This window comes from Mus caroli, chromosome 15, assembly GCF_900094665.2.
Source record: "Mus caroli chromosome 15, CAROLI_EIJ_v1.1, whole genome shotgun sequence".
NCBI classification, from domain to species: Eukaryota; Metazoa; Chordata; class Mammalia; order Rodentia; family Muridae; genus Mus; species Mus caroli.
The window spans coordinates 8853441-8879748 of record NC_034584.1 but is presented as its reverse complement, the minus strand read 5'-3'; the positions used below and the strand labels follow the sequence as shown (position 1 = coordinate 8879748).

The 26308-nt window shown below is 43.7% G+C and overlaps 1 protein-coding gene across 13 annotated transcripts in view; it reads left to right on the top strand.

Moving 5' to 3' along the window:
- Positions 1-26308, top strand: part of Pdzd2 (PDZ domain containing 2) — a 380223-nt gene that overhangs the window by 321383 nt on the left and 32532 nt on the right. For all 13 annotated transcript variants that reach the window (XM_029469417.1, XM_029469409.1, XM_029469405.1 and 10 more), the window contains 7 exons: positions 7323-7468; positions 10977-11096; positions 11781-11895; positions 15699-15772; positions 15887-16115; positions 16849-16966; positions 19100-19232. In XM_029469417.1, the coding sequence (XP_029325277.1) occupies positions 7323-7468; positions 10977-11096; positions 11781-11895; positions 15699-15772; positions 15887-16115; positions 16849-16966; positions 19100-19232 (935 nt within the window). The remainder of the gene's footprint in view (positions 1-7322; positions 7469-10976; positions 11097-11780; positions 11896-15698; positions 15773-15886; positions 16116-16848; positions 16967-19099; positions 19233-26308) is intronic.

Sequence of the window (26308 nt, the reverse complement as noted above, 5' to 3'; positions counted from 1 at the left end):
AAAATAAAATAAAAAAATTTATGACGGCATTCATACAAAATTACATCCTGGGAACTGGGGAGATGGCTCAGTGGGTCGAGCACTAAGTTCAGAGCTCAGCTCCTCAGTACTCATGTAAAAGCCAGGAGCGACACAGTTCTGTAGCCCTGGCACTGGGCAGAGACAGGGGAATCCCCAGGGCCTTACTGACTACCCTGTCTATCTGAAACAGCAAACTCAGAGTTTAGTGAGAGACTTGAACTTAAAACAGAGGTGAAGAGCAAAAGGGAGGACATTTGCCATCAACTTCTGGCCTTCTACTAGAGGTACACACACACACACACACACACACACACACGAATATACTGTACAAAAACAATGTGTAGATAGCAAACATCTGACAGCATTCATCTCTGGCTGGTTCCATATGCACATGCATACACTGCATGCATGTGCACGTATACCATCACAGTAAATTAAATAAATGGTGCAGAATAATCGAGAAAGACATCTACTGTCAACCTCTACACACCTGTGGATGTGTGTACTCCCACCCATGTGTGTACACACATGCATATAGCACATGTACACTTAAGATATAGACTGAATTCATTGCTGTCTACTCCTTACCATTATGCTCAACTTTTCCTGCATTAAAAAGAAGTGTATTAGGGCTGGAGAGATGGTTCAGCAGGTGAGAGCACTGACTGCTCTTCCAAAGGTCCTGAGTTCAAATCCCAGCAAGCACATGGTGGCTCTTAACGAGATCTGATACAGTGTACTTAGATATAATAACGAATAAATCTTTTTTTTTAATGTATTAAAGCTTTTTTATGGTCTCCAAATGTGTCAAGGGCTCCTTCCTGGCACAGCACCTACTGGCCTAGTAGTTAGCTTGGCTCTGGCTATTCACTCATGGGCATCTGGAAAGGGAAGAAGAATTTAGCTTTGAGCCCTTAGCTTTGTTGGTAGCCTTGCACCCTAAGCCCATTTTAAACCTCCCTCCCTCAACTTCCGGTCCAACAGCTGTCCAAGAGAGCTGCTACCCTGTCTTTGACAGATTGAGTAATGTTCTTATTTTATCATTTATTTATTTATTTTCGTTCTTACTTATTTATTTCTGCAGACGTGTGTGTATGTCATTCATAAGTAATGAGGTTTTGACTTGTGCACGCTGTGGCACAAGTACGGAGCCAGGGAACAATTTGGGCTTGATTGCGTTCCTTCTACTTTGAACTCAGGTCATCAGGATTGCACAGTGAGTGCTTAAACCACAGAGCTATCTTGCTGCTCCCCCCCACCCAAGTCTTATTTTTAACCCACAGAAAGACACTCAACACAAGGCATTATCTGTTAACGTCCCCCATTCCATCAGTTTCTTCTGCACCCAGATCCCTGGGGAGGAAAGGGGGAGCCAAGAGTACCTGCCCCTGTCACCTGGCCTTCTGTCTTTATTCTCAGAGGAGATAAATAGCATGGGTCCATGAAGTGCAATACCTTAAGGCTTCATTTGCAAAAATGAGTTATTTTGTATCGATCAATGGGAATGATTAGGCGGCATTGTGTTGAAATGAGCAGTAGAGGCTGACTTTTGCCAGAAAGGGATAGCATCCGGGAGAAAGGCCTGCAGAGACTCCCTGAAGGCTCTCACCTCAGAGCGACAAGCAGCACTCCACCAGGAGCTCTGAGAGAGGCCCCTTTAAACCTGCGTGCAGAAAGGACGCAGTGGTCAGCTTGCCGGAGTTGATTGACCCTGTATAATCAGTCCCCGGGGAGGCTCTCCAAGTTCTGGAGAGACACCAGGACCTTTGAAACCTCTGCTGTCACATTCCTTATTTTATAGATGAGAACTGAGCAGCTAAGGAAATCCATCCCAAAGGTCACTGGGTTGGAGCCAGGAATAGGACCTACGTTCCAGACAGTTCTTCCTACCGGCTTCCCGTGTGGAAGGCTTTCTGGATTCAGATGGGGGTGGGGCAAGTGTCTCAGAGACCTTCTAGGTGTCTGGTTTTTCAACTGTGTCTATATTGTCAATTTGGAACCAGGAACACATTTAGCTGATAACCAATGCAGGGTTGAGCCACTGTTTGCCACGAGGGGATCTCACCTTCTCCAGCGATCCAAGTCTGTGGTAGGGAAACGTGGGGTAGGGGAGGAAGTGTGCTCAGGTAGCAGCCAGAACTGGGTTCAGTTTCCAGCTCCGCCCATGAGACAAGGGATGTGGGGCCAGTGTCTTCTACGGGCCTCAGCTTCTTTGTCTGTGAGGGAGGGTCACACTGTGCAGATATTCTTCCAGGAAATGTGAGTCCTCTATGAGCCCAGCCTTTGGGAAGACTCATGGGAGAATGTGTTTAGCTCTGCTGTTCCAAAGCCTGCCAGCCATGGGCCCTTCCCTCCGAAGCACCCATTGTTTGTATTGTTGAAGCCATTAATATTATGGTCATGATTTTCATGTTCATTCTTAATGTTTCTATCCTCTTTGCCCTCTCAAGAGGGGAAAATGATGTTTGAATGGCTTCAGACAGGAAGGCCTTCGTGAGAACTCTCAGTCTCCTGGGAAGGCAACCCGCACGTACGCTTGGTGGCTGCTTAGGCGATGCACATACACATTCAAGCAGCAGAGCAGCCGGAAGTCTCTCTGGACTGTGTGCCGGTAGATGCATTCAGAAACAGCAGGATAAAGGAAGCCCTGGTAGAAAGAAGACTGGAGACCAGTCGTCTAGACGTGGAGGAGAAGAGTGGGAGATTTTTCCAGGCAGTCAGGGAGAATGGAAGATATTTTGGGCAAGTGTTTTTAATCCTCTCTTATTTGAGAGGCTAATCTTTGACGGCAATAATGATCCGGTCTAGCCAAACTTGGCAAGAGTGCGTAGGGGAAGGACTGCCGGCTGCTGAGGTGGGAGGTGATGGTGGTGTGCACGAAGTTGGGTAAACCCGTGATATTTATATTCTCAGTTCTGGAAATGAGTACAGAGGTGGACAGGTCCTTGGCAGCCAGCAGGATAGAACGCATTCATGCTGTAGAGGGTAGGAAGAGGAGGCTGGCAGCTTAACCCGGAGACATGTTAAAGAAACTTGGAGAACTGGGCTTTCACAGTGCTGTGAACTGCTTCACTCAAAAGACCTTTGCATATAGGAGTCTGTGTGGTTTGGGGTTTTTTGGAGACAGGGTTTCTCTGTGTAGCCATGGCTGTCCTAGAGTTCACTCTGTACACAGGCTGTCTTTGGACTCTTGAGTTCTGCTTGCCTTTGCCTCCCCAAGTGCTGGGATTAAAGGCATTGTCTCACGGTCTCCCAGGTTATCTGGTTTTATTTGTTTGTTTGTTTATTATATGAGTACTCTGTAGCTGTCTTCAGACACACCAGAAGAGGGCATTGGATGCCCATTACAGATGGTTGTGTGCCACTATGTGGTTGCTAGGAATTGAACTCAGGGCCTCTGGAAGAACAGTCAGTGCTCTTAACCGCTGAGCCATCTCTCTAGCCCAAATTAAAATATATATATGAATACATGTGTATCTGCCTAGAGAGGTGAGAGAGGTGAGGGCCCTCCTGAAACTGGAGTTCCAGAAAGCTGGGAGCTGCTTAATGCAGGTGCTGGAAACCAGCCTCGGGTCGTCTGCAAGAATGAAAATGTGCTCTTAACCAGTGAGCCACTTTCGCCAGCCCAGCCTGGGAGGTTTGGCTTCCATGGGATCCTCTCGGGTCTGCCTTCCAGATCTGGGTGTTTGTTTCGTGTTCCTCTTGCATGAGTCACTGCGGATCCACACATCTTAGGGTGTTATCAGCGGGTGCTACCGTCTGTGGGTTCTCTCCTGATGATGACAAGTGCCTCCCGGTCAACTCAAAAGGAATTTTCTTCTAATAAATCTTTTTTCAGATGAGTAAGTATGCCAAGAAAGATTAATCTGGCCCATGAGTTACTAAGTTATGAATTATTGTTCCAGCCATTTCCATGAGGGATTTGCCCAGTCTGGCTCCAGAATGACTCAAGCAACAACATCTTTCATTTCACAGAATGTTTTTTCAAATATGCTAGCCCAGGTTTTCCTCACTGCCAGCGAGGGACCTCCTTTAACTTCAGGACTTTTGACTTATCCTTGTTAACCTCTTAAGTTTGTGATCCTTTTAAATGCAAAGCTTTCCTTGGCTGCAAAGGGGTTTCAGACTTTTGAAAAAAAAAAAAAAACCCACTTTCACACAGTGAATATTTAGCATTTGAAAAGCTGAGCCTTAAGGACATCCCTTAACTGTATCAGCACCATATCATTGCTCAAAAACTCAGCCGCATGTGACTTTTAAAAGTCTACTGTTATCCTTTCCTTATTCCATGAACATTTTTAGAGAAATTTCCAGATGGAAATTGGACACTATCAAATGAATCATTACACAGCCCAGGAGAAGTCAATTTGCTAAAGAATTAAGTATATGGCCAGGCAGTGGTGGTGCATGCCTTTAATCCCAGCACTCTGGAGGGCAGAGGCAGGCGGATTTCTGAGTTCGAGGCCAGCCTGGTCTACAAAGTGAGTTCCAGGAGAGCCAGGGCTGTACAGAGAAAACCTGTCTCGAAAAAACAAAACAAAACCAAACCAAAAAAAAAAAAAGGAATCAGTATATGGAACCGACCAGAGAGATTGATAGCACATACTGCTCTTACAAAAGACCTCATTTCAGTTCCAAGAACTCACATAGGAAGATTCGCATCAGTCCATAATTCCATTAACTCCAGCTCCAAGGGATCTAACACCTCTGTCTCTATAGGCACCTCCACTGGTGTATACCTACACACAGACACACCCAAGTACACATCATTCAAAATAAATCTTTAAAGAGAGAATTGACATATGTATTTAAGCAAGCACATAGGTAATATGTCATATTTAATATAGAAATAGTGATTTTAGCTTTATTTGTATGTAATTGACCTATCATTTCCAATAGTACATAGTCTAACTTAGGTGTTTTTAAATCATTATAGATTTTGTGAGCATAGGTCAGTCGTAGAGTGCCTGGGTTGCAAACACCCCATACACATACAGACAGACAAACACACACACATGGATAATAGACAGGCGCACACACACACATATATATATGTGTATATATATATATATATATATATTGCAAAAGTTTCTTAAATAGGTTACAAAAGCATCAGTTATAAAGATGAAAGTTGATCTGCAGTCATGCTTGGCAAAATTACATTTTGGTTCACAATGGGCAGCCATATACAAGTGTGGTCCCATATAATTATATCACATAGTAATATTACGGCCACCCACGATAGTTAGATTTAATTGTCAACTTGACATGATCTGGAATCAGCTGGAGGGATTCTAAATGAGCGATTATCTAGATAAGGTTGGCCTGTGGGCATGCCTGTGAGAGAATTGTGTTATTGAGTATACCTAACTCAGGTAGAATGACCCATCCTGGATGAGGTGGTACCATTTTGTAGGCTGGGTCCTGGACTGGCAGGGAGCGCACTGAATGCTAACACGCGTGCATTTGTTGCTCTCTGCTTCCTGACTGTAAATGTGATATGACAGAGCTCCTGCCCTGTGACTTCCCTGCCGTGATGAACCACGAACAAAACAAAGCCTTGCCCTCTAAGTTGTCAGGGTGTCTTAATAAGGCAGCTAAATATAGACTATATAATACCTAAAATGTTAGAAATGAAACTACACCTTTTTATTTGTATAAACACTCTACACGCCTTGAAACATAAGTGACTGCGTCGTACTGTTAGAATTACAGCTTCTTTGTGTTTGCCAGAAAATACTATGAGACAACGTAAGGCACGGATATGGAGAAAATATTTATAATTCATCGATCCCACAGAGGATTCATAACCTCACATACTAAAATAAAAAGAACTTCCTAGAATTCAGAAAGAAGATTTAATTCAAGAATGGACAGGAAAACTATACAGATACTTTACCAAAGGGAGCAGCGGGTGGCTATGTATGCCCAAGTGTGACCTCATCCGTTGTCAGTGGAATGAAAACTGGAAGCCATGGTGTGAGCCTAGAATCCTCTACCATCAGCCACAATCCTGGAAGGCCAGGATTGTGGCTGATGGTAAAGACTGACAGAGAGCGGGACGATGTGGCAAAGACAGAGTTCATTCTGCAGTCACAGTGCTGCAGAAGGAAGAGCTGCCAGGAGCCAGCACCTCCATGATAACATGTCATCGGGATATCTCACACTCACCGGAGGCATGTGTGAGAATACAGTAGCTGTAGTCTTGATCAGCAAGCTACAGCCCGCAGAAGACAAAACCCAAACCGTGTACAGCACACACAGTGTGTGAGTCTCACAAATTAAATGTGTTAAGGGCAGGCAAACTGGCACAGTAAATAAATGTCCCTACCCCTGATCCTAATGACCAGAGTTCCATTCCCAGGACCCGCATAGTGGGAGGAGCAAACCAACTCCTCCATGGTGTCCTCTGACCTACACACCATGGCACATGTGCCCCCACAAGCATACACACACAAAATAAATAAAGATATATATGTTAAGAACAAGGAGCTCCATACAGAAAAAGTACATATCCATTCATATAGAATTCAAAAATAGGTAGAATTGGTGAGTGGTGTTTCAAGTAAAGATCCTGTTAATCATTGGGCGAGGAGCGTTTAGTAAATAAACAAAGGGGGCTTCTGAGACTGTAGTTAGTGATTTTTGATCTGTGTGTTAGAGGTCATGTGGACTTTCACTCAGGTACTTTTATGCACATTTAAGTTATACTTAATAAACATTAATAAAAAATGTTATTTAGAAAGTCATTACTAAGCCAGCCACGGTTATTTCAGCACTCAGAGGTTGGTGTCACAAGACACAAGAGAATTATGAATTCCAGGCCAGCTCGGCTGCATAGCAAGACCTATGTCAACTGTACCTCTCAAAAAAAAAAAAAATAAAAATAAAACCAAAAACCACTATTATAATTGTATATGGAATAAAAAGCACCCATCTGGCAGTGAAGCCATGCAAATATAAGATGATGTCCAGCCATTACTACAAGACCACATCCCCCTGCCCCTCTCCCCAGTTTATTGCTGTCCCCAGCACCCTGCATCTGATTTAATGCATACATTGCTCCTTCAGCTACCTTGTCACTTCAGAAACTCCCAGGTTTTTCGTAGCTCAGCATCATCGTCTTTGAACACAACAAGGTTATGCAGAACCTGGTGGTAGGACTGGAAAAACTTGATCCTTGATATGTTTTCAGGCCTTCTAAACCCATCAGTGATTATGAATATGGTCTTTAGGCCCATCCGTTCTCTTAACTCTTCTTGTCCCATATCAACCTATGCTTCCACCATCTTCTGTTGCAGGAGGTGTCCACCGCCTAGAGTCTGTTGAAGAATATAATGAACTGATGGTACGAAATGGGGACCCCCGGATCAGGATGCTGGAGGTCTCCCGAGATGGCCGCAAGCACTCTCTTCCCCAGCTGCTGGATTCTACTGGGACATCACAGGTTAATCCTGGGGTGGTGGGACATCACAGGTTAATCCAGGGGTGGTGGGACATCACAGGTTAATCCTGGGGTGATGGGGCCTCTGCTTCACTCATAGCCACCATTGCTTGGTTAGAGATGAAAGTACATATTTCAAACCCCTGTGTCTCCATGATTGTATGTGTGTGTGTGTGTGTGGGGGGTCATGTGTGTGAAAGTGTATGCACACATTTCTTTTCAAAGACCCCTATAAGCCCCTGTTCAGAAGTGCTGACTGCTGATAAGGGCCATGCGTGTTTAGTCCTGGAGAGAGTAAGAGCCAGAGCACAGAGAGAATGTGGTATCTACCCAGAAAGATGACAAGGAAGCCAGCTCGATAGTTGAAGAAAGTAGGGAAATAATCTCTCAATAGATCTTCGTAACTTTTCATGCTGTGTGTTTTGGAACTAAGAATTACTCTCCACTGCCAGGAGACAATGGCGTCTCACGGTCTGTGGCAAACCAGCATTGCTTATTTGCTAGGAGTGTCCTGTGTGGGTCATTGTGAGCATGTGTGCCTATGCCATGCCTGGGGTCCTACCTGCTCTCCAGTAATGACACAAACAGCCAGGATCAGGGGCACCATGGAGGACTAAAGGAAGAGATTAGCATTACAGAGCCTGTTCCTGTCAGGAACTCTGGCTCTGCAACTCTGAATAGGGGTTCCTGCTCCTTGGTTATCTTGTCCCTGGACCACAGGGAACTAGGCAGCAGGCAACAACCAACTTGGACATAAGCTCAGTGTACTGGCTGGTTTTGTGTAAACTTGACACAGCTGGAGTTATCACAGAGAAAGGAGCTTCAGTAGAGGAAATGCCTCCATGAGATACAACTGTAAGGCATTTTCTCAATTAGTGATCAAGGGGGAGGGCCCCTTGTGGATGGTGCCATTTCTGGGTTGGTAGTCTTGGTTCTATAAGAGAGCAGGCTGAGCAAGCCAGGGGAAGCAAGCCAGTAAAGAACATCCCTCCATGGCCTCTGCATCAGCTCCTGCTTTCTGACCTGCTTGAGTTCCAGTCCTGACTTCCTTGGTGATGAGCAGCAGTATGGAAGCTCAATAAACCCTTTCCTCCCCAACTTGCTTCTTGGTCATGATGTTTGTGCAGGAATAGAAACCCTGACTAAGACACTCCACTTCCAGGGAAACTTAGGGTTCCTTGAGTTCTGGTGCCGTGACCCGTATGAGGGATCACTGGTGTTGTTCCCGAGGCTTAGCAGAAAAACAGGGCTGGAAGAGGAGGTTAGCAGCAGAGGGATCCCTAAGTGTCATACTCTGGGACTCATAGGAGCAGATCTAAGGGTATTGGACCTTACTTTTAATGTGTTACGACTGCTCTGTAGGTGGAACAACTGAAGCTCAAAATGGCTAAATCTTTTACTCAAGGTTATATAGTCAGAATCTGAGAAAAAGAAAAAGAAAAAAGGTTATAGTCCCTAATATCAAGATGAAGTATTTGTGGGGTTTGTCCTTGTTTTTTTCTGTTGCACTTTACGGTGTGTGTGTGTGTGTGTTTGGGGGCGGGGGTGTTCAAAGCAGGTGCTGACCAGGTTGTTATTTTGTGTCAGATTCACTCCAAGGCAGATTGAGGTAAGGGAAGCACTCGGAAAGCATCAGGCTAAAGATGTGACTAGGGTCTATCAGAACTCACCTAGACCAGCAACAGGAGGAGACAGTCAGGTCTGTGTCCTCCTCAGAATAACCCACCCGTCGGGAATGGGGGAAGGCCAGGAAGTGGTTGTAGAACCTCACTGTCTGGCTGCTTTACGGTGAGAGAGAAACCAGGGTTTTCTTTCTTCATGGCCGAGGCCCTCGCACGCACGAGGCAACTTCTCTTCTGTCTCCTGAGGAAACTTGCCCATATTTATATCCAGGCACACTGATGTCCGCCTTAGAGATCAGAAAGCTCATGCTGGGGTGGAAAGTCTTAGCAGAGAATTTTCCCTTCTTCAAATTGTCCTTCCTCTTCTCTTCAGACCTTTTTCTTCTCACCCAGGTGGGACTTCTCCTACCCGTCTTTTTTTTTTTTTTTTTTTCCTCCTCCACTAAAAGTGCTGCCCAGGTCCAGCTATCCAATAAAACTTTGTGTGTAGGTATACGGTTATGTCAGCATCATCCAAGATGGCAGCTCTAACTCGGCCTGTGAATGCAGCTGAGGAGCGCACTCTAATTTTAATGAGCCTTATTCCAAACATAGAGCCACTGGTGGCCAGTGGGTAGTGAATTAGATAGCTCAGGTCTATGAGGTGTAGAAGAACCCTTTAAACTCTTAAATGGCCACATGAAGCACTTGAGCCTTTGGCTTCCCAGAGAGAGGTGGGATGAAGTAGGGCTAGAGATTGGTGATCAGAGAAAGGGTTCCCCAAGGGGGTCATATGTGAACCCTTGTGTTTGAGGGTTGGCAAACCACAGGCTATGTCTGGCGCTCTCCACGGTGGTTTCAGTAAATGGGTAGTAACTCTGCCAAGCCCACATCATTTATTTCATGAGACCAAGTCTGGGCGGTCCATGTTACTGGCAGCTCTTCCATCAAACTGCACAGTATAACTTCGAAGCTGCCAAGGGATGCAGAACACCCGGGGCAGGAGAGAATGTCTCATTCCTGCATATGAATGAAGTGGACACAATCTGGGATAAGAACTATTTGGTGATGGTTCTTTTCTCATATTAAATATGAAATGGGTTTGGTTTTTTTTTTTCCACTTGTGCTATGATCGCGGCACCACAGAAGACATTTATTATTCTAAGAGAGTCAGAGAATTGAAGACATGCTTTAGCTGTTGTCAGTCATTGATTATGCTGTCGGGATGCCTTCTGCTGATACACACGTGAATGTTGTGGGCGAGGGCATGAAAGGGGCATTGGGGTCGGAGCCACTGGCAAGAAGGGGAAAGTGTGGCTTATGGGAAAGTATTTGATTTTTCCAAATATGAGGGATTAGAGCTGAAACGGTTGCAGACTCTCAGCAGGGTATTTTATGTGGAAAAACAGTTGCCTGGGTTTGTGGTTTGCAGTTTATAAGAAACATGGGCTTGCTGGTTTTGGGGGGATTTTGTTGTTCTGTTTTGTTTTTGTTTTTTGAATGAGTGAATTAAGCTTAAAATGTTGAGATGCTTTTAGAACATGATTTGGAACCTGGAGTCCCTGGGAAAGAGCTTCAAGCACAGCCCAGCCCCAGGGTGGTCACCTTTGTCCTCCTGACTCCATTCCAGGAGGACCTGTGACATATGGTTAAGGACAGAGTGACATAGGTGCTTGGGGTCGCTAAGCAGCTCTCTGTGACGGGGCAGGTATGGCATGCAAGGCACAGCAATGGGAGACTCTGCTCCATGTAGCATTTAGAGTAAACGTCTCTTAAGCCAGTGGGCCACAGATGGACCGGTGGGAAACTGCTCCCATGAAAGGCAGCTGAGGTTTTCAAAGTCTCTTCGTATGCCAGAGCCCACAGCGGGGTAAATGAGAATATCTGGTCTTGCTTGTGCTGGCTTTCAGGAATACCACATTGTGAAGAAGTCTACCCGTTCTCTGAGCACCACCCACGTGGAATCGCCGTGGAGGCTCATTCGGCCATCCGTTATTTCCATCATTGGACTATACAAAGAGAAAGGCAAGGTGGGTGATTTCCTAAAGGCGTTTTTGCCCTCCACGAGAGTGGCAGCATATTCCTGAAGCAGTCAGTCTTCATTTTTGGTTTGTTTTGGTTTTTACATTTAAAAAAGGAACGTGGAAAGGGATAATATATACTAGAGTGGAAGAAATGATCCCCCAATCTTTTTGCTTTTGTTCCCAAGTCTTTTCACCCTTTGAGAGAACTATACCACCCTTAGAGAGTGGTCCCACTATCATTTTTGAGTAACAGTCACGGCTTTGCCATTATACAAATGCACAGATAAGTGCTATTATGTAAATAATGAAATACCCACTTTGAAGTCATACAAAGTGGAAACATTGAAACAGATATGGCACCTGCAAGGAGTGAATGGGTTTGGAGAGCCATTCTGTCCTTCAGTAGGAAACTGTGACTCTTGGAGTCAAAGACTGTCAAATATTAGAAATTTCCAATGTGCATTCTAGATCCCTCCCTTAATATGACACGGGCCTAGCACACTACATCTAGATCTGAGGAGGGAAACAGGGAAGGTTAAGTTGAACTTTAAACTAGTCACCTACCTAAACTCCAACCTGAGGAGAAAAGATACCTCAGTCAGATACTACAATGGGAAGGGTTTTTGTAGTTAATTCTGCAGTGCCAGCCTGGACTCAACTACTTTGAACTGTCGTCTGCTTTGAATGCAGGGCCTTGGCTTTAGCATTGCTGGAGGGCGAGACTGCATTCGTGGCCAGATGGGAATTTTTGTCAAGACCATTTTCCCAAATGGATCAGCCGCAGAGGACGGCAGGCTCAAAGAAGGTAGGCAAGAGTCTCTTGGTGTGATCTGTAGTGACAGCCTGAGTTCCTTGAGAGTCTGTCCCCTTGCAAGATGTGACGGCACAGCAGCTAAAGTCATGGGGCCCTAGATCTTCCCTGAATCCAGCACTGAATCATGATCTTGGGCAGACCACATGACCCAAGCTTCACTTTCCTGGGGTGCTTGGAACAAACTTGGAATGTTAATGCCTATCTTGAAGCAAGTTTTTGTGGAGATTAAAAGAGATCATGTATGGGAAGTAGCTTGCTATTTCTGTTGCTGACTGAGGGTTGAAGTAACAATTTTGGGATTTTGGTTGCTTTTAAAAACACAGAAATCTTTTAAGAATATGTTTTCATTTTAATCCCAGGTACGGGATGTGGGGCTGCTTCCGACTGGCCACAGCTGCTGACTATGATTTGTCTCATGCTCTGGCAGAGGTGTGATTTTGCTGGCAACAGATAGTTTCTGCGATTGTGTGATGTTTGGAGTTCTGGGACTTTTGGGAGAGTATATAAATGCTAGGGCTAATGTTGGCTCACAGTAGTTAAGTAGTCGTACATACAGAAGAAACAAGAAGAACTTAGATAATCCTGCCTGTGTAGACCAAACTTGCCCCTAGGAATTTGATGCCCCTAACCAACTGGAAGCAGTCTAATGATAACGGTACCCCACTTCCCTTTTTTCTCTCCTATCTAGTGTTGTGGGGAGGGTGAAAGAGTGGAAAAGAGGTAGAGAAGGGCAGAAGAAAGAAGAAGCCACAAAGTAGCCAAAGTCCAACTACAGAAGGTGTTTACCCATACTACCCTCTCCGTGCTCAGCTCCTCTGCCTTAAAACTTCCGGAGAACTTGACAGCCCAGTCTTACTACAGCCTGATGGGAACACAGAGCACTGTAGTAGTGATTCCATGTCCTGCTGTTAAAATCTACACAATGTAGCTGGCTCCTAATGGAATACCTTCCCATTCTCCAAAGTGCTTACCATGTTATCAGACAGAAACACAACAGACAAGTGATTTGGAGTGCAGAGTAAAGTAACCCTGAGATTTTAAGTTAGATCTTTCCAAAGTTTTCAAATGTTTAACTACACCTTGTCTTTTATGGTACTTTAAGCATTGACAAAGCATGTCTGTGTACTTAAGTTGTTTCATTAACAGCATTATAAGCCCATTGAGTAGATATTTTGGAGTGATCCTTTTATACATGAGCAAACTAGCTCTCAGAAATGTTCAGCAACTAGAAATCTGCTTCTCTCTGTGTGTAGCCCTGGGTGGCCTCCAACTTCCTATGTAGACCAGGCTGGCCTCTAACTTAGAAAGATCTGCCAGCTTTTGCCTTTGTGCATGCTAGGATTGAATGTATGTATGCATTGCCACGCCCAGACGTTTTCGTTTCTTATAATAAAGAAATTCTTCTCACTGTGAGGGTTTACATATCTTACAAAATATTGATCTGGATTCTAAGAGTTTATTTTCATGACTCAAAATTGTCAGTAAACACTGACAATTATGAAAAAATTTATGTGAACATAACTTTACATAGCACTAATAAAGGCATGAATCCTGTTTTTTTCTTTTTTATTTTGTTCCTCCCTTTTAATATACTTTGTTTTTCTTATTTTTAAGTTACAATTACTTACTTTGGTGTGTTGGGTCACAGTGCATGTGTGGAGGTCAAAAAACAAAGTAGAGGAGTCAGTTCCTCATTCCCAGATGTGTGTCCCAGGACTCAAACTCATGTCATTAGGCTTGGCAGCAAGCTCTCTTAACCATGGAGCCATCCCACTGGCCCAGCATGTGTCTTTCATGAGGTGACTATGTCAGGATATTTTTAGTGACCTTTAGAAATGATACAACTGTCCAGTCGTGTTGGCTCAAGGTATAGTGTCCACTGGGTTATATGGGTTTACTTCCCTTTCTAAAACTGGACTCTAAAAAGTGTCCTGGTTTTAGGCGGAGCATGTAGAAGCCTCTGTGTAACGACCCGACCAGGCAGAATACTTCTTGGGCAAATTATTTATCTCTATCTCTCTGAGGAAAAGTTAACCCGCAGGTGCTGTTGGTGTCTGGTTTCAGAGCAGTGTAGAGACCCAGCAGAGCTCTCTTAGAATGGATGGGCCATGTGTTCACTTGATTGAAATTCATCCTGTGAAGTTGGTAGAACAAAGCAAAATAGAGGCAGAGAAATCAATCATTATGAAAGGTTAATAGTGGATGATTCTCCTAAATACTATTTTTTCATATGTGTTCATTTATGGGAAACATAAGTGGCTGGACTGGATTTCCAGCCTGTTGAGCGATATGCCTTAAAAGTGCTCCTATAAATTATAAGCTCGTGAATGATCACTTCAGGGCTTCTGTCCTTGAAGATACAACTTGCAGCCATAATTGAATCAGTGGTGATGGTGGGTGGTTTTTAAAGGGAAATCACATCACTCACAGTAGGACTGGTGCAGTTGCATTAAAGGGGAATGCATGGGGCATTGCCACATTTCTGCACTCATCTGGAGGGTTCCAGAATGCACAGCATGCTCCTGGATTGGCTGTCTGGAAAAGTGCATGCATGCAGTTTCCTGCTGATTTGCACTGTCTTGTTGTATGGAGTCTCTCCCCCATCCTGTACTGCCAGGCAGTCTCCGCCCCCCCTCCCCCGGACATCTTTTGATTTTTGTTGACCAGTTATTCCAAAACACAGCCCATGTCATTGAGTACAAATGAGAAGCGAGCTCCCAGAAGGCAACAGAACGTCCACATCCTCTGACATTCCCAGAAGACACTATAGCAGCATAGAAAATGACCAGATTGGATCTTGCCCGGGGTTGGAAATGAGAAGCTAGTGAGCTAGTTAGAGAGATGCAAGTGAGCTCTGCACACGCACTCCTCACAACTTAGCTTGCCCCTGCACTGCTCTGACATCAACCTGTAGTGATCTCTAAGGCCGAAGCCTGTAGTCTTGTCAGCCTAAAGATGGAGCCCAGGATGTGCCCCAATAAGACCAGACATCCAGACTATTTCTGGAGGTGGGGCTGTCAATTCTCAGTCGTTTCTCAGAAAGATCTCTCTCTCTACTTTTGAAACCCTATTCAATGGCGTGTTGATTCTCTGGACTTGCATAGCTTGTCTTTCTAGGGGAACAGCTTCCCAAGTTGTGTCTATGTCTGTATTTCCTTATGATTCTCAACTTAAAACCTGAAACCCTATTTGCAGTTAAATCTCTGAGCAGAAGGTATTTCTTGTCAAAAATACCAATGGTTAATAATAATCAGGTCTTCAAATTTTCCACAGTTGTTTTTAGTGATGGTAGTGGTTGGTTAGTTGGTATTTTATACTTGTTTTTTATTTGAGTATGTTTCTATTCTTAGATGATTTGGGATTTTGGGTAGTTTTGGTTCTGGTGATAGTGGCGGGTTTTGGTTAGTTGGTTATCATTTGGCTTTTGGTGGTGTTTTAGTTCAATCTTATTTTGTAGCCCAGGCTGGTTTTGAATTCACTTTGTTATCCCAGCTAGCTCTGATCCTCCTGACCCAGCCTGTCAAAAGCTGAGATGCAGTTGTGCCCTACCAAATCCAGCCCCATGGTTGTTTTTTATCAGATATTGATTATAGAATTATTGCTGAAGAATATGGTTTTTTTTCCAATTTGTATTTGTTACCTTATTTAGGGGACATTCCAAAGGGCTAAGTCACTTAAAATGGGTCCAAATCATAAAGCTTATATTTTGACAGTAGTAGTGCAGGGACTGTAGAGTATGCCAGGAAGAGTCTGGTAAATCAAAGCTTAACATACTTCTCCTGTTTGGCCACCAGGAGATGAAATCCTAGATGTGAATGGAATACCAATAAAGGGTTTGACGTTTCAAGAGGCTATTCACACCTTCAAGGTAACATGTCCCTGCAGATCTCACTAAGTCTCGCTCTCGTCCCCTTTGGGGTCCAGCCTCCTCGCTGTAAGAGCCATCTGACCGTGCCCACCTACCCACCTACTTGTTTTGCAGCAAATCCGAAGCGGGCTGTTCGTCCTCACGGTGCGGACTAAGCTGCTCAGCCCTAGCCTCACACCCTGCTCCACACCCACACACATGAGCAGATCTAGCTCCCCTAGCTTCAACAGCAGTGGGGGAGCCCCAGCAGGAGGAGGCCAAGATGAAGGCGGTTCTGCATCCCTGGGTCGGAAGGCTCCTGGGCCCAAAGACAGGATTGTCATGGAAGTCACACTCAACAAAGGTAATGCTGACTCTTCTCACTCCCTTTGCTTTCTCCTGGATAACAGGCTGAGGTGTGTGTGTGTGTGTGTGTGTGTGTGTGTGTGTGTGTGTGTGTGTTTAATCAGTCCTTTGGAACCACCCGCTGTCATCGACAGATGCTGTTCTCTAAGTGGCTGGGGTAGTCAAAAGGAGAGAGATGTTTAATCTTTTCTTTTTTTACAAAAGTGAGTGGAAGTCACCAGAAACACAGTCTTTAAAGCTCTCCCGGGATAATTCACTGTGCGCCAGAGACTCGTATTAAAAGGAGTAGCTCAAGTCTAGCATTCATAAAATTGTAAAGATTTAAAGAAGACAGTCCAGAGTAAGTTAACGCCAGGAACTTGAAATCGGGAATTCTCAGCAAATCCTGCTGCTTTTTCACATCTCTCTCCTTCCCCCTCTAGGACTTACTGTAGAAAGATGATCAATAATTATAAATAACCAAGAAATTAGTTGAGGGCTAAAAGGCTTTATATTCAGGATAAAAACAATAGTCATGCTCCAGCTATTCCCAGACAGTTTTGAGGAAGCTCCTTAGAATAAACAGAGCGTAGAACATTGCGTAACACAAAAAGTGGGATTTACATTCGGCATCTGGACCGAACTGAACGCTTATTGGTCTGAAGATCTATTAGCACTCTTAAATAGCCTGCACGTTTTCTGGTTACTGTGTGATGGTTGCTCTTGTTGTCTTTGTGCCGTACTTCTCACAGAGCCAAGAGTTGGGTTGGGCATCGGTGCCTGCTGCTTAGCCTTGGAAAACAGCCCTCCAGGTATATACATTCACAGCCTTGCCCCTGGATCGGTGGCCAAGATGGAGAGCAACCTGAGGTTAGTCACATCCCTGGCATTAGAAAATCCTGGTGTAGTCTTGAAGTTAATATCTGCTTACACAGACACAGACAGAGAGACATAGAAAAACATATAGCCTAGGCTGGCTTTGAATACACACACACACACACACACATGACCAAGCATGACCTTAAAGATCTGGTCCCCCTCCCTTTAATTCCCTAATGCTGGGATTGTAGTTATGCACCAATATGTCCATCTGCCCTACTTAATCTTTTCCTGTAGAATTCTACATCTTTGACTTTCTTTGTAATCATATAGAAGACTGACATAAATAGCATTTCCAAAGATGAAAAGTTCAGATGAATCAAATTTGGTTGAATTACAGGACTTTGAATCTCGTATTCTGTGATGATTCTCATTTTTAACTTGGCACAATCTAGAATCACCTGGAAGTCTCAGTGAGGAATTGTTTAGAGCAGGTTGGCCTGTGGCCATGTCTTCCAGGGATTATTTTACCTTACTTTAACTGTGGTGGGAAATCTGCCCACTGTGGGTGCCACCATTCTCTAGAACAGGATTCTGAATTGAAGAAGAGTGGAAATAGCAAATCAAGTACATGCTCTCAACTATAAATCTGACCAGAGCCTTCAAGCTCCTGTTGCCTTGACTTCCCCAGAGTGACAGAATATAACCTGGGATTATGAGCTACACACATCCTTTCTCATGCATTGTTTATGCCATGGTATTTTATCACAGCAACAGAAAACAAAATTAAAACTGCTTTCCTATCTACTTTGTTGTATTTGGACTCAGAAGTTCAGAAATTTGATGACATAGAAGAACTCTATGCAGATTATCTTTGGTTATTTCAATATACTTACTTTTTATTCATTTATGTAAACTTCATCCTATAAGCTGGAACTGCTTATAGGGGTTCAGCGGCGAGATGCAAAAGAGCCCAGAACCCACGAGCGTGTGGGAGGGAGATCTTATTAGGTTTTATGCTTTTATAATTGCTTTCACTGTCATTTGAGTGACTGTGACTGAAGTCACTGTCTCTTGTCAAAGGTCACGGACCATCAGATTTCTTGATTCAGAGAGTTGAGTGGTATCGTTAGCATTCCGAGTATACAAGAATTCTTAATATTCTCTTCTACAGTAATTGCAGTGGTTTGTGCCCCCCCCCCAATCTCACAAAAATGTGCACATTACACAAAGCACTTTGTCCAAACAGTATCACCTTTCTCCCCATAAGCGTCTGAGTCCTTTGGAACTTGAAGAATTGTCAAAACAGCATTCGTTGAGGTTGCCATCTTGGAGGCTGTGTTAATAGATTATATTACATTTTTCGTTCATCATCAGAGTCAATTTCCATATAAGAAAAACTTAGCAAATCATCCAAAGTACATTAAAGAAAATATACTTTTAGAACCCAAGGAAAAAAATATCCTCTAATGACATCCCAAGTTGATGTTTCTTTCTTGAATGGTTCCATATGCCTGGGGCCAGCCAAATGAACATTCCTCAAAACCCATGTAAAGGGTCTTTGTTCTTCCCTGCCAGGCGCTCTCCCGATAATTTCAAGTCAAAAGAGGCAACTTGTCCTAAATTTCTCATTCGTTCAAATTTGAAATATTTGTACAAATTCTTAGGTAACCTTGGAGGGCCAGATATTTCCTCCTTTGACTGTTACAGTAATCATTTCAAGATGGTAGGAAGAAAGAAGAAACTGGTACTGGTCAAGAGGCTAGCATGTGCTAATTAAACCACACAGACCTTAGATAACTCAGGTGTGCCAGAATAGAGTGGCCTCCGTGGGCCTCCTATTTGAAAGGAATACTTAAATGCATCTCAAGTGTTACTCTGTAGCCTCCTTTGTATAGGCTCTCGCATACAGTAGGTGCTCAATAAGTGCAACCTTTCCTTGTTATCTTTTTATCAGCCTTACTTACATTTACTATTCTGATAATGACCTCGGTCAACTTAAAATGTGACAGTTGTATGAGTATATTGCATCTTTTATAGGTGTTATAAAAATGAAAGAATGTCATTTGCTTCTTTGAAGTACGCAGAAAAGATTTTATATTCTAAACCCTTTCCTGAAAGAAAGCTGTTTTAGCTTTTTAAAATCTGACTGTCGCCACAATGTGTTATTATGTCTCTCTCTAGCCGGGGAGACCAAATCCTGGAAGTAAATTCTGTGAACGTGCGCCATGCGGCTTTAAGTAAAGTGCATGCCATCTTAAGTAAATGCCCCCCAGGACCCGTTCGCCTAGTCATCGGCCGACACCCTAACCCAAAGGTAGGTTTTCACCCTGCTTTGAATATGGGACAGTGGTTTGGCTGCTTGTCGGCCAAAGACAACTTTCATACGTGAGCCCGTCCACTTCAGTGAGAGAGTTCACTTGGTCAGGACTGGGTATCAGCCTGTGACTGAAGCACATGGGAAACAAATCTTGGATCTGGACTTCTTCATGGTCTAAAAAAAAATTTACTGGAAAATGTCAAGGTTATTTGATGAATTTAAAATCTGATCTCATGGAAAGTAGGACCCCCAAGTAACCACCATGGCTGTTTGGCTGCTGGTTAGATACTTAATACCTACATCAAGAAAAGCTGATCATGCCAAACTAGCTAACCTCTGCAGCCTGTTGCACTTTGAGATAAGAAGTCTTCAGGATGTCGCACCTGGGAGAGGGTTCGATGAATGAAATGACTGTCGTGGAAGTGTAAGAGTCAGAGTTTGAATCTCCAGAACCCACGAACAGCTTGATGTGATAGTTCACATCTGTAATCCCAGAAAGCCTATGGGGAGATGGGAGGCAGAGACATGAGAATCTCTGGAAGCTTGAGGACCAGCAAACTGTGTATGGAACAGGGAACAAGTAACCTTGCCTCAAGGTAGAAGGGGAAGAGAGATACCCCAAGCTGTCCTCTGGCTTCCACACATGTATTCACACTTACACACTTGCACACATACAGAGTACACACATACACACGCTAAAAAGAAAAGGAAAAAAAAATCTTTTGAGCCAGTCTTTTTGTTTTGCCCATATGATGGAAACTCTATCCTTTTTAAATTCAGTGCTAATTAATTTTTAAAGTGAATTGAGAGAATTTTAAACTTTATTCAGGTGAGAAGTAAAAAGATGTGTTGGGAGAGATGGCAGAGCAGTTAAGTGTACTTGCTATTCTTGCAAAGGGCCAGAGTTCAGTTCCCAGCACCCACATGGTAGCTTAGAACTACTGATCTCAAATACCCGGGTGGGGTGGGGGGATGGGGAATCTGATGCCCTGTTCTGGCTTTTGAGGGCACGAGGCACTTAAATGGTGCACGTGCATACGTGTAGGCAAGCACTCATACACATTAAATAAAAATATGTAAATCTTTTTTGTATGTAAATGAAAAAGATAAAAATATGTAGTTTAGTGGTAGAGTCATTGCCTGATGTGCTCAAGGCCGTGGGTTTAATCTCTTAACACCACAAAGGTAAACCTGTTAGCTAATTAAAATAACTGTGGCTAGCCTGGCAGTGGTGGTGCATGCCTTTAATCCCAGCACTTGGGAGGCAGAGGCAGAGGCAGGCAGATTTCTGAGTTCAAGGCCAGCCTGGTCTACAGAGTGAGTTCCAGGACAGCCAGGGCTACACAGAGAGAAACCCTGTCTCAAAAAATAAATAAATAAAAATAAACGTGGCTAATATTGTATTCCCACTGACTGTTGATGCATTCCTATCAAAGGTCAAGAGAGTAAAACTTTTGGGGACAGTTCCTTGTCCCCCAAGGAACAAATGTCTCCAGCTCTGAGAAGGACTTATTCATGTTTCACTGCAAAAGTAAAACCAAACCAAAACAAAAGAAAGCCAAAAAACCCTATTTGTCTTATTGGAGGGTTCTCAGCTCATACATTTAAATAAAAATAGGTTGAAATCTGGGTGTGTAAACCCACTTCCTCATTTGCACATGCTATCTGTGGATTTTGCTTTCATCAAAGTTGAGGAAAATATATAGGCCAACATTTCAAAGAAACTAGAACAGACAAATTATCAATTTTATTAGATATCATGAAAGATCCTATTTTTCTGTCTCAAGGGCCAAGTCCTCAAGACTGAATTTCTTAACCCATGCTAGGATCTTTTCCTCCAACTACGTACACAACTGTTCTCCAAACTCCCCAACAGCATAAACGCATACTGAAGGTCCCACCCCTCCCACTGCCCCTCCTCCCCACCGCACACTCCCAGTCACGAAGATTACTCACTTTGTCTGTAACTGGTTTTGTTTGTTCTGCTGAAGACACGGCCTTAAGGTGTGACAACTCTCTGGATCTGTGGATAGACCCATAGAAGAGGAAGGAGAAGAGCAGTCATGGACTGAAGCCAAGAGATCATAAAACTCCCTGAGGCTCAACCCGTTTTCTGGTTGTGAAGACGTATGTGTGTGTGTGTGTGTGTGTGTGTGTGTGTGTGTGTAGTCTTCAGTTAAGAATGAACAATTAAGCCACCTTTTCTGGCTTCATGTGTGACTTAGCAAGGGAGAAGAATGTTGGTTGGTAGCCCAGCCCCGGGTATTACCAGCCTTTGTGAACCTACTAAGGGAGGAAAGAGAGTTCTTTTGGAAACCTTGGGGATAACGCTAGCATGAGTGTTGAGGCTGGGAAACAGGCAGGCTCATGAGCATCTCTTGGAATGGAGAGCCTGCCCTTCTATGTATCCCGCCAGTCCATGTTCCAATCACAGTCCTGTCCTATGTGGAATTCATTACAATGGTTCATTGAGCTTCTCCTGGGTAGACGGCCATGGTAGCATCCCAGAGCTGCACAGGTAGATAAGACCACAGTCTCCTGAAAAGGGGCTCTTAATCTAAAGTCCATGGAGTCCTAGGAAGACTTCATAGATTATACCAATTTGGGAGTATTTGTGGGTTTGTGGGTGACAGTCACTTATATCAAACTTTCAGTCACCCATGCACCCAAAAAGCAACTTAGGTAAAGGGGTGAGGAGTTTAGACACAGGTAGAACTGAACTAGTTTAGAGATATCTCCTTCTGACTCCAAGAGATGCTTCTGTAATTAAAACCTAAGAGCTCATTAATAAAAAAATGAAAATCACTTTTTTCCACTGTTAATCCATAAAAGCTATCTGGTCATCTCCTCCCTGTACAGATGCTTTTAAATGTTTTAAGTAAATCTCGATAAGCTCAGTTCAACCCACTGTATAAAATGATTTTTGCTAGATGTATTACTGAATGTAAAAAAAATATTAGTTTCATTCCAAAATTATAACCAGATTTCATATAAACTCAAAAGGCTCAAAACATCAGCTCTTCCTGATACACAGCCCATGAGATGTAGTACCATTTTTGTTATTTCCTGGGTCCCAGGCTATTATGACGATTTTATGCCTATGAAGGCCACAGCAGCAGCTTCTTTTTTTGTTTGTTTGTTCATTTTTATTTTTCAAAACAGGGTTTCTCTGTGTAGCCCTGGCTGTCCTGGAACTCACCCTGTAGACCAGGCTAGCCTTGAACTCAGAAATCTGCCTGCCTCTGCCTCCCAAGTGCTGGGATTACATGTGCATTGAGTGGTTTGTAGTATTGGTCGTACCCTATGCAGATAAGCATTGAGAAAAATCCACGGCTTGGTGTAGGGGTGTGAAGACGGAGAAGACGCTAGAACAGAGTGCCCTGGTTGTTGTTGTTTGTTTGTTTGTTTGTTTGTTTTAGGGTTTTTCCAGATTACTTTATCTACACACACTCTTAGAAATGCCTTCCCTAATACACTTTTTAAAAAAATTTTTTTGATTTAGACTCTGTTGTGCTTGGTAGACTCTTTCTCCTCCTGTCCCTACCACAGTTCTTACTGGGTCACATTTAACATTTAACACCACATTGCTCTGTGATTCCGGCAAGTGAGAGCAGTTCTCAGCTCCTTCCCCCTCTTAGACTCCAATAGTCACCTTTCACCTCCACACACTGTCCAGCATGCTGTACTTGGCCTAACACCCGAGACCCCAGTGACATTCATACGTATAAGCTCCAGGCCTCAAGGCGTATCTGGCTTCCAGGGTGGGGATTTGTCCAGAGTCCTTCATCTCAGCCCAAAAGCTTTCTGCCAGCATGACCCATATCAAAACAATATTTCAGTGCAAAGCCTAATCACCCATATAGAGGGGTGGTCCAAGACCCCATTGAACACACAAATGTATTCCTTTTTTCCAGCCACAGTAAAATGGTCTGTGATATGCTGGAGTTGTGCCCAGCACAACTGCACTTCAGTAGTGGACCGACCTTCATGTTTCTTCCTAGGCAAACATGATGTTCTTAGTGGTCATATGATATTCTATTTTTCTTCTGGTCAAGATTCCATCTTGGATTTAATGTATTTTCGTACCACGTATTCGGTGCTCCGGGCCAGGAGGGCATTTTGATACAGAATATATGTGCCGCCTTAGTTTCCGAGTGGTTCCAAGAGAAACACCACAGAGTTTGCCTTTCTCCCGTTTCTCATGTGTAGAGCGGGGGCTGCCCAGCTGGGATATTGAAACTTTCTAGGTCTAGACAGCTAGGATGTGAACTTGGTAGGAGAGCGGCTCACGTGTGCTGAGTAGAATACGAAAGGGGCTTACGGAAGCTGGCTTTTCTCCCACTCAGAAAAACAGCTGCAAATACTGAAAGTCTGTTTTCAAGCAAAGCACTGTTGTTGATGCTGACATTTTCCCTGTCTCATGTATTCAGCTGTAGATTGCTTTCTGGAGGGGTGGGTGTGTATGTGCTAGCCCACGTGCATAAGTGTCTGTATTTTATTTCCTGTGAAGCCCACTCTAGCGTATTACATAAAGGCCATGGTGTGGTTGTGACTCGTCTACTAGGGTAAACCCTGTAATTATTTATTAACACAAAACCACATTCTGATCCAAATAGGATTTATGTTAAATATTATTTTTGTATACAAAATTACCATCCTAAGTTCAATATAGTCTTATTTTTGAGACAGAAACTAAGTGTTCTGATTATCTATTGAATTAGGATCACATTTTGGTAGATCTCACACTTTATAAAGAAAATTTCCCCATGAATAATGACAGTTGAGGATAATGCTTAGGGACCAAGGAAATAGCTTAGTGGGTAAGATGCTGGCTGTACAAGGACTGGGTTCAGAGTCCCAGCACACACATAAAAGACAGGGACAGCAGTAAACCCCATGCTGAATGGGCAGTGGAACCAGATGAGCCCTGTAATGAGGTCACTCAGCCTAGCCAATCATTGAGCTCTGGGTTCAGTGAGAGACCCTGTCTCAAACACAAGACAGAGGAAGACATAGAGCGTCAACATCTGGCCTCCACATGTGAACACACATGTACCTACTCACAGAAATACTTTTAAATCGAAATAAATTAACCTTTGGATAACAAAGGGGAAAGAATTCTGTGGATGTCCACTGTATTGATAAATCTGGTAGAAATCCAAAATTCATTTAAAAAAAAAAAAAACTTCATAGCAAAAGCCATCAGTAATGCTAAAGCCAAAGATGCCCAGATGTGGCCCGGGACTTCATACGCTAATCTTAATAAAAACTGAACGTACAAACACTATCACATTCTCAAACCGTCTCTATCCACACTCACTGAGGACAACAATCCCAGCAAAAAAATCTGACTCATTCCAATGTAACCAAGACTAGAGCATCCAGTTGTGGAGTACACAGCCCCTGAATGACTGACGGGGGGCCAGGGGGGAGGGGGACCACTTCTGTAGCCTTTTTTAATAAACAAAACAGAATCTGAAGCTATTCGTGAGGCGACTATCACAGAGATCCTAATAGCATACTCCGATTATCCCAGGCTCCTTGGGAGTACCAGTGTCTTGAAAGGTTCAGATTTCACAAGGTAGAACTTGGAAGGCAGAAGAAGGCAGATCTCTGTGAGTTCAAAGCCAGCCTGGTCTACATAGAGAGTTATTGGATAACCATAGCTACATAGTGAGATTTGTCTAGGGGGTGGGAGGTGAGGTAGGGAACACACTGAAGACATGTGGCAGCCAGGTCCTGGATGGCCAGAGTCAATCTTCCTATAAAACAAAGAAACTGGGACACAAGGATTCACAGCAGGTCTAAAAGAAGTTCAATGACGCGGCACCATATCTTGAACCCTCACCTTACCTTGCACATTCGCTTAGGAGGAGGGTGCACACTAATTTGCATTTTGGAGGAAAGTCCTTTCTTCTGCACAGGCTGGTCACACACTCTGCGAACTGGTTGCAGCTGTAGATACTTTTGAGTAGGACTTCAGGGGAACGGTGGTAGAGCAGCAGCCAACACTGAAATATGAAATGTGTGCTAGACACTCAACAGCACTGTAGTTCCTGCGTCTGCCAAAGGCACCATGGTGATGGGCAGCTTTGTTTTCAGAAGATTCGTAATTAAATGTTGATAAGCAAAAGACCATAGTGTCTGCCACTTGCAAATGATTTAGAGGAGGAGGAGGAGAAGAAGAAGAAATAATAATAACAATAACAATAATACTGTAAATGTGGCGAGAAGTTAACAATGAACTTAAAGCACTGAAGAGATGACCCAGGGGTTAAGAGTTCTGGTTGCTCTTGCAAAGGACCCAGGTTTGGTGTCAGGACACATCGGGCAGTTCACAACTGTAACTCGAGTTCTAAGGTATCCAGTGGCCTCTTCTGCCTTAAGGGTAGTCTGCATGTGCATAGGGGTACACCCATACACACACAGACCCACACAGACACACACAGACACACACAGACACACACGGACCCACACAGACACACACAGACACACACAGACCCACACAGACACACACAGACACACACAGACACAGACACACACAGACACACACACACAGACACACACACACAGACACACACACACAGACACACACAGACACACACAGACACACACACACACAGACACACACAGACACACACATGCATGCGGGCAAAACATCCATATGCATAAAATAAATCTTAAGAAATAGTAAATTTCACTTCATCTTTGACAAGGGAGCTAAAACCATCCAGTGGAAAAAAGACAGCATTTTCAACAAATGGTGCTGACACAAGTGGTGGTTATCATGTAGAAGAATGCAAATCGATCCATTCCTATCTCCTTGTACAAAGCTCAAGTCTAAGTGGATCAAAGAACTCAACATAAAACCAGAGACACTGAAATTTATAGAGGAGAAAGTGGGGAAAAGCCTCGAACATATGGGCACGGGGAAAAATTCCTAAACAGAACAGCAATGGCTTGTGCTGTAAGATCAAGAATTAACAAATGGGACCTCATAAAATTGCAAAGCTTCTGTAAGGCAAAAGACACTGTCAATAAGATAAAAAGGCTACCAACAGATTGGGAAAGGA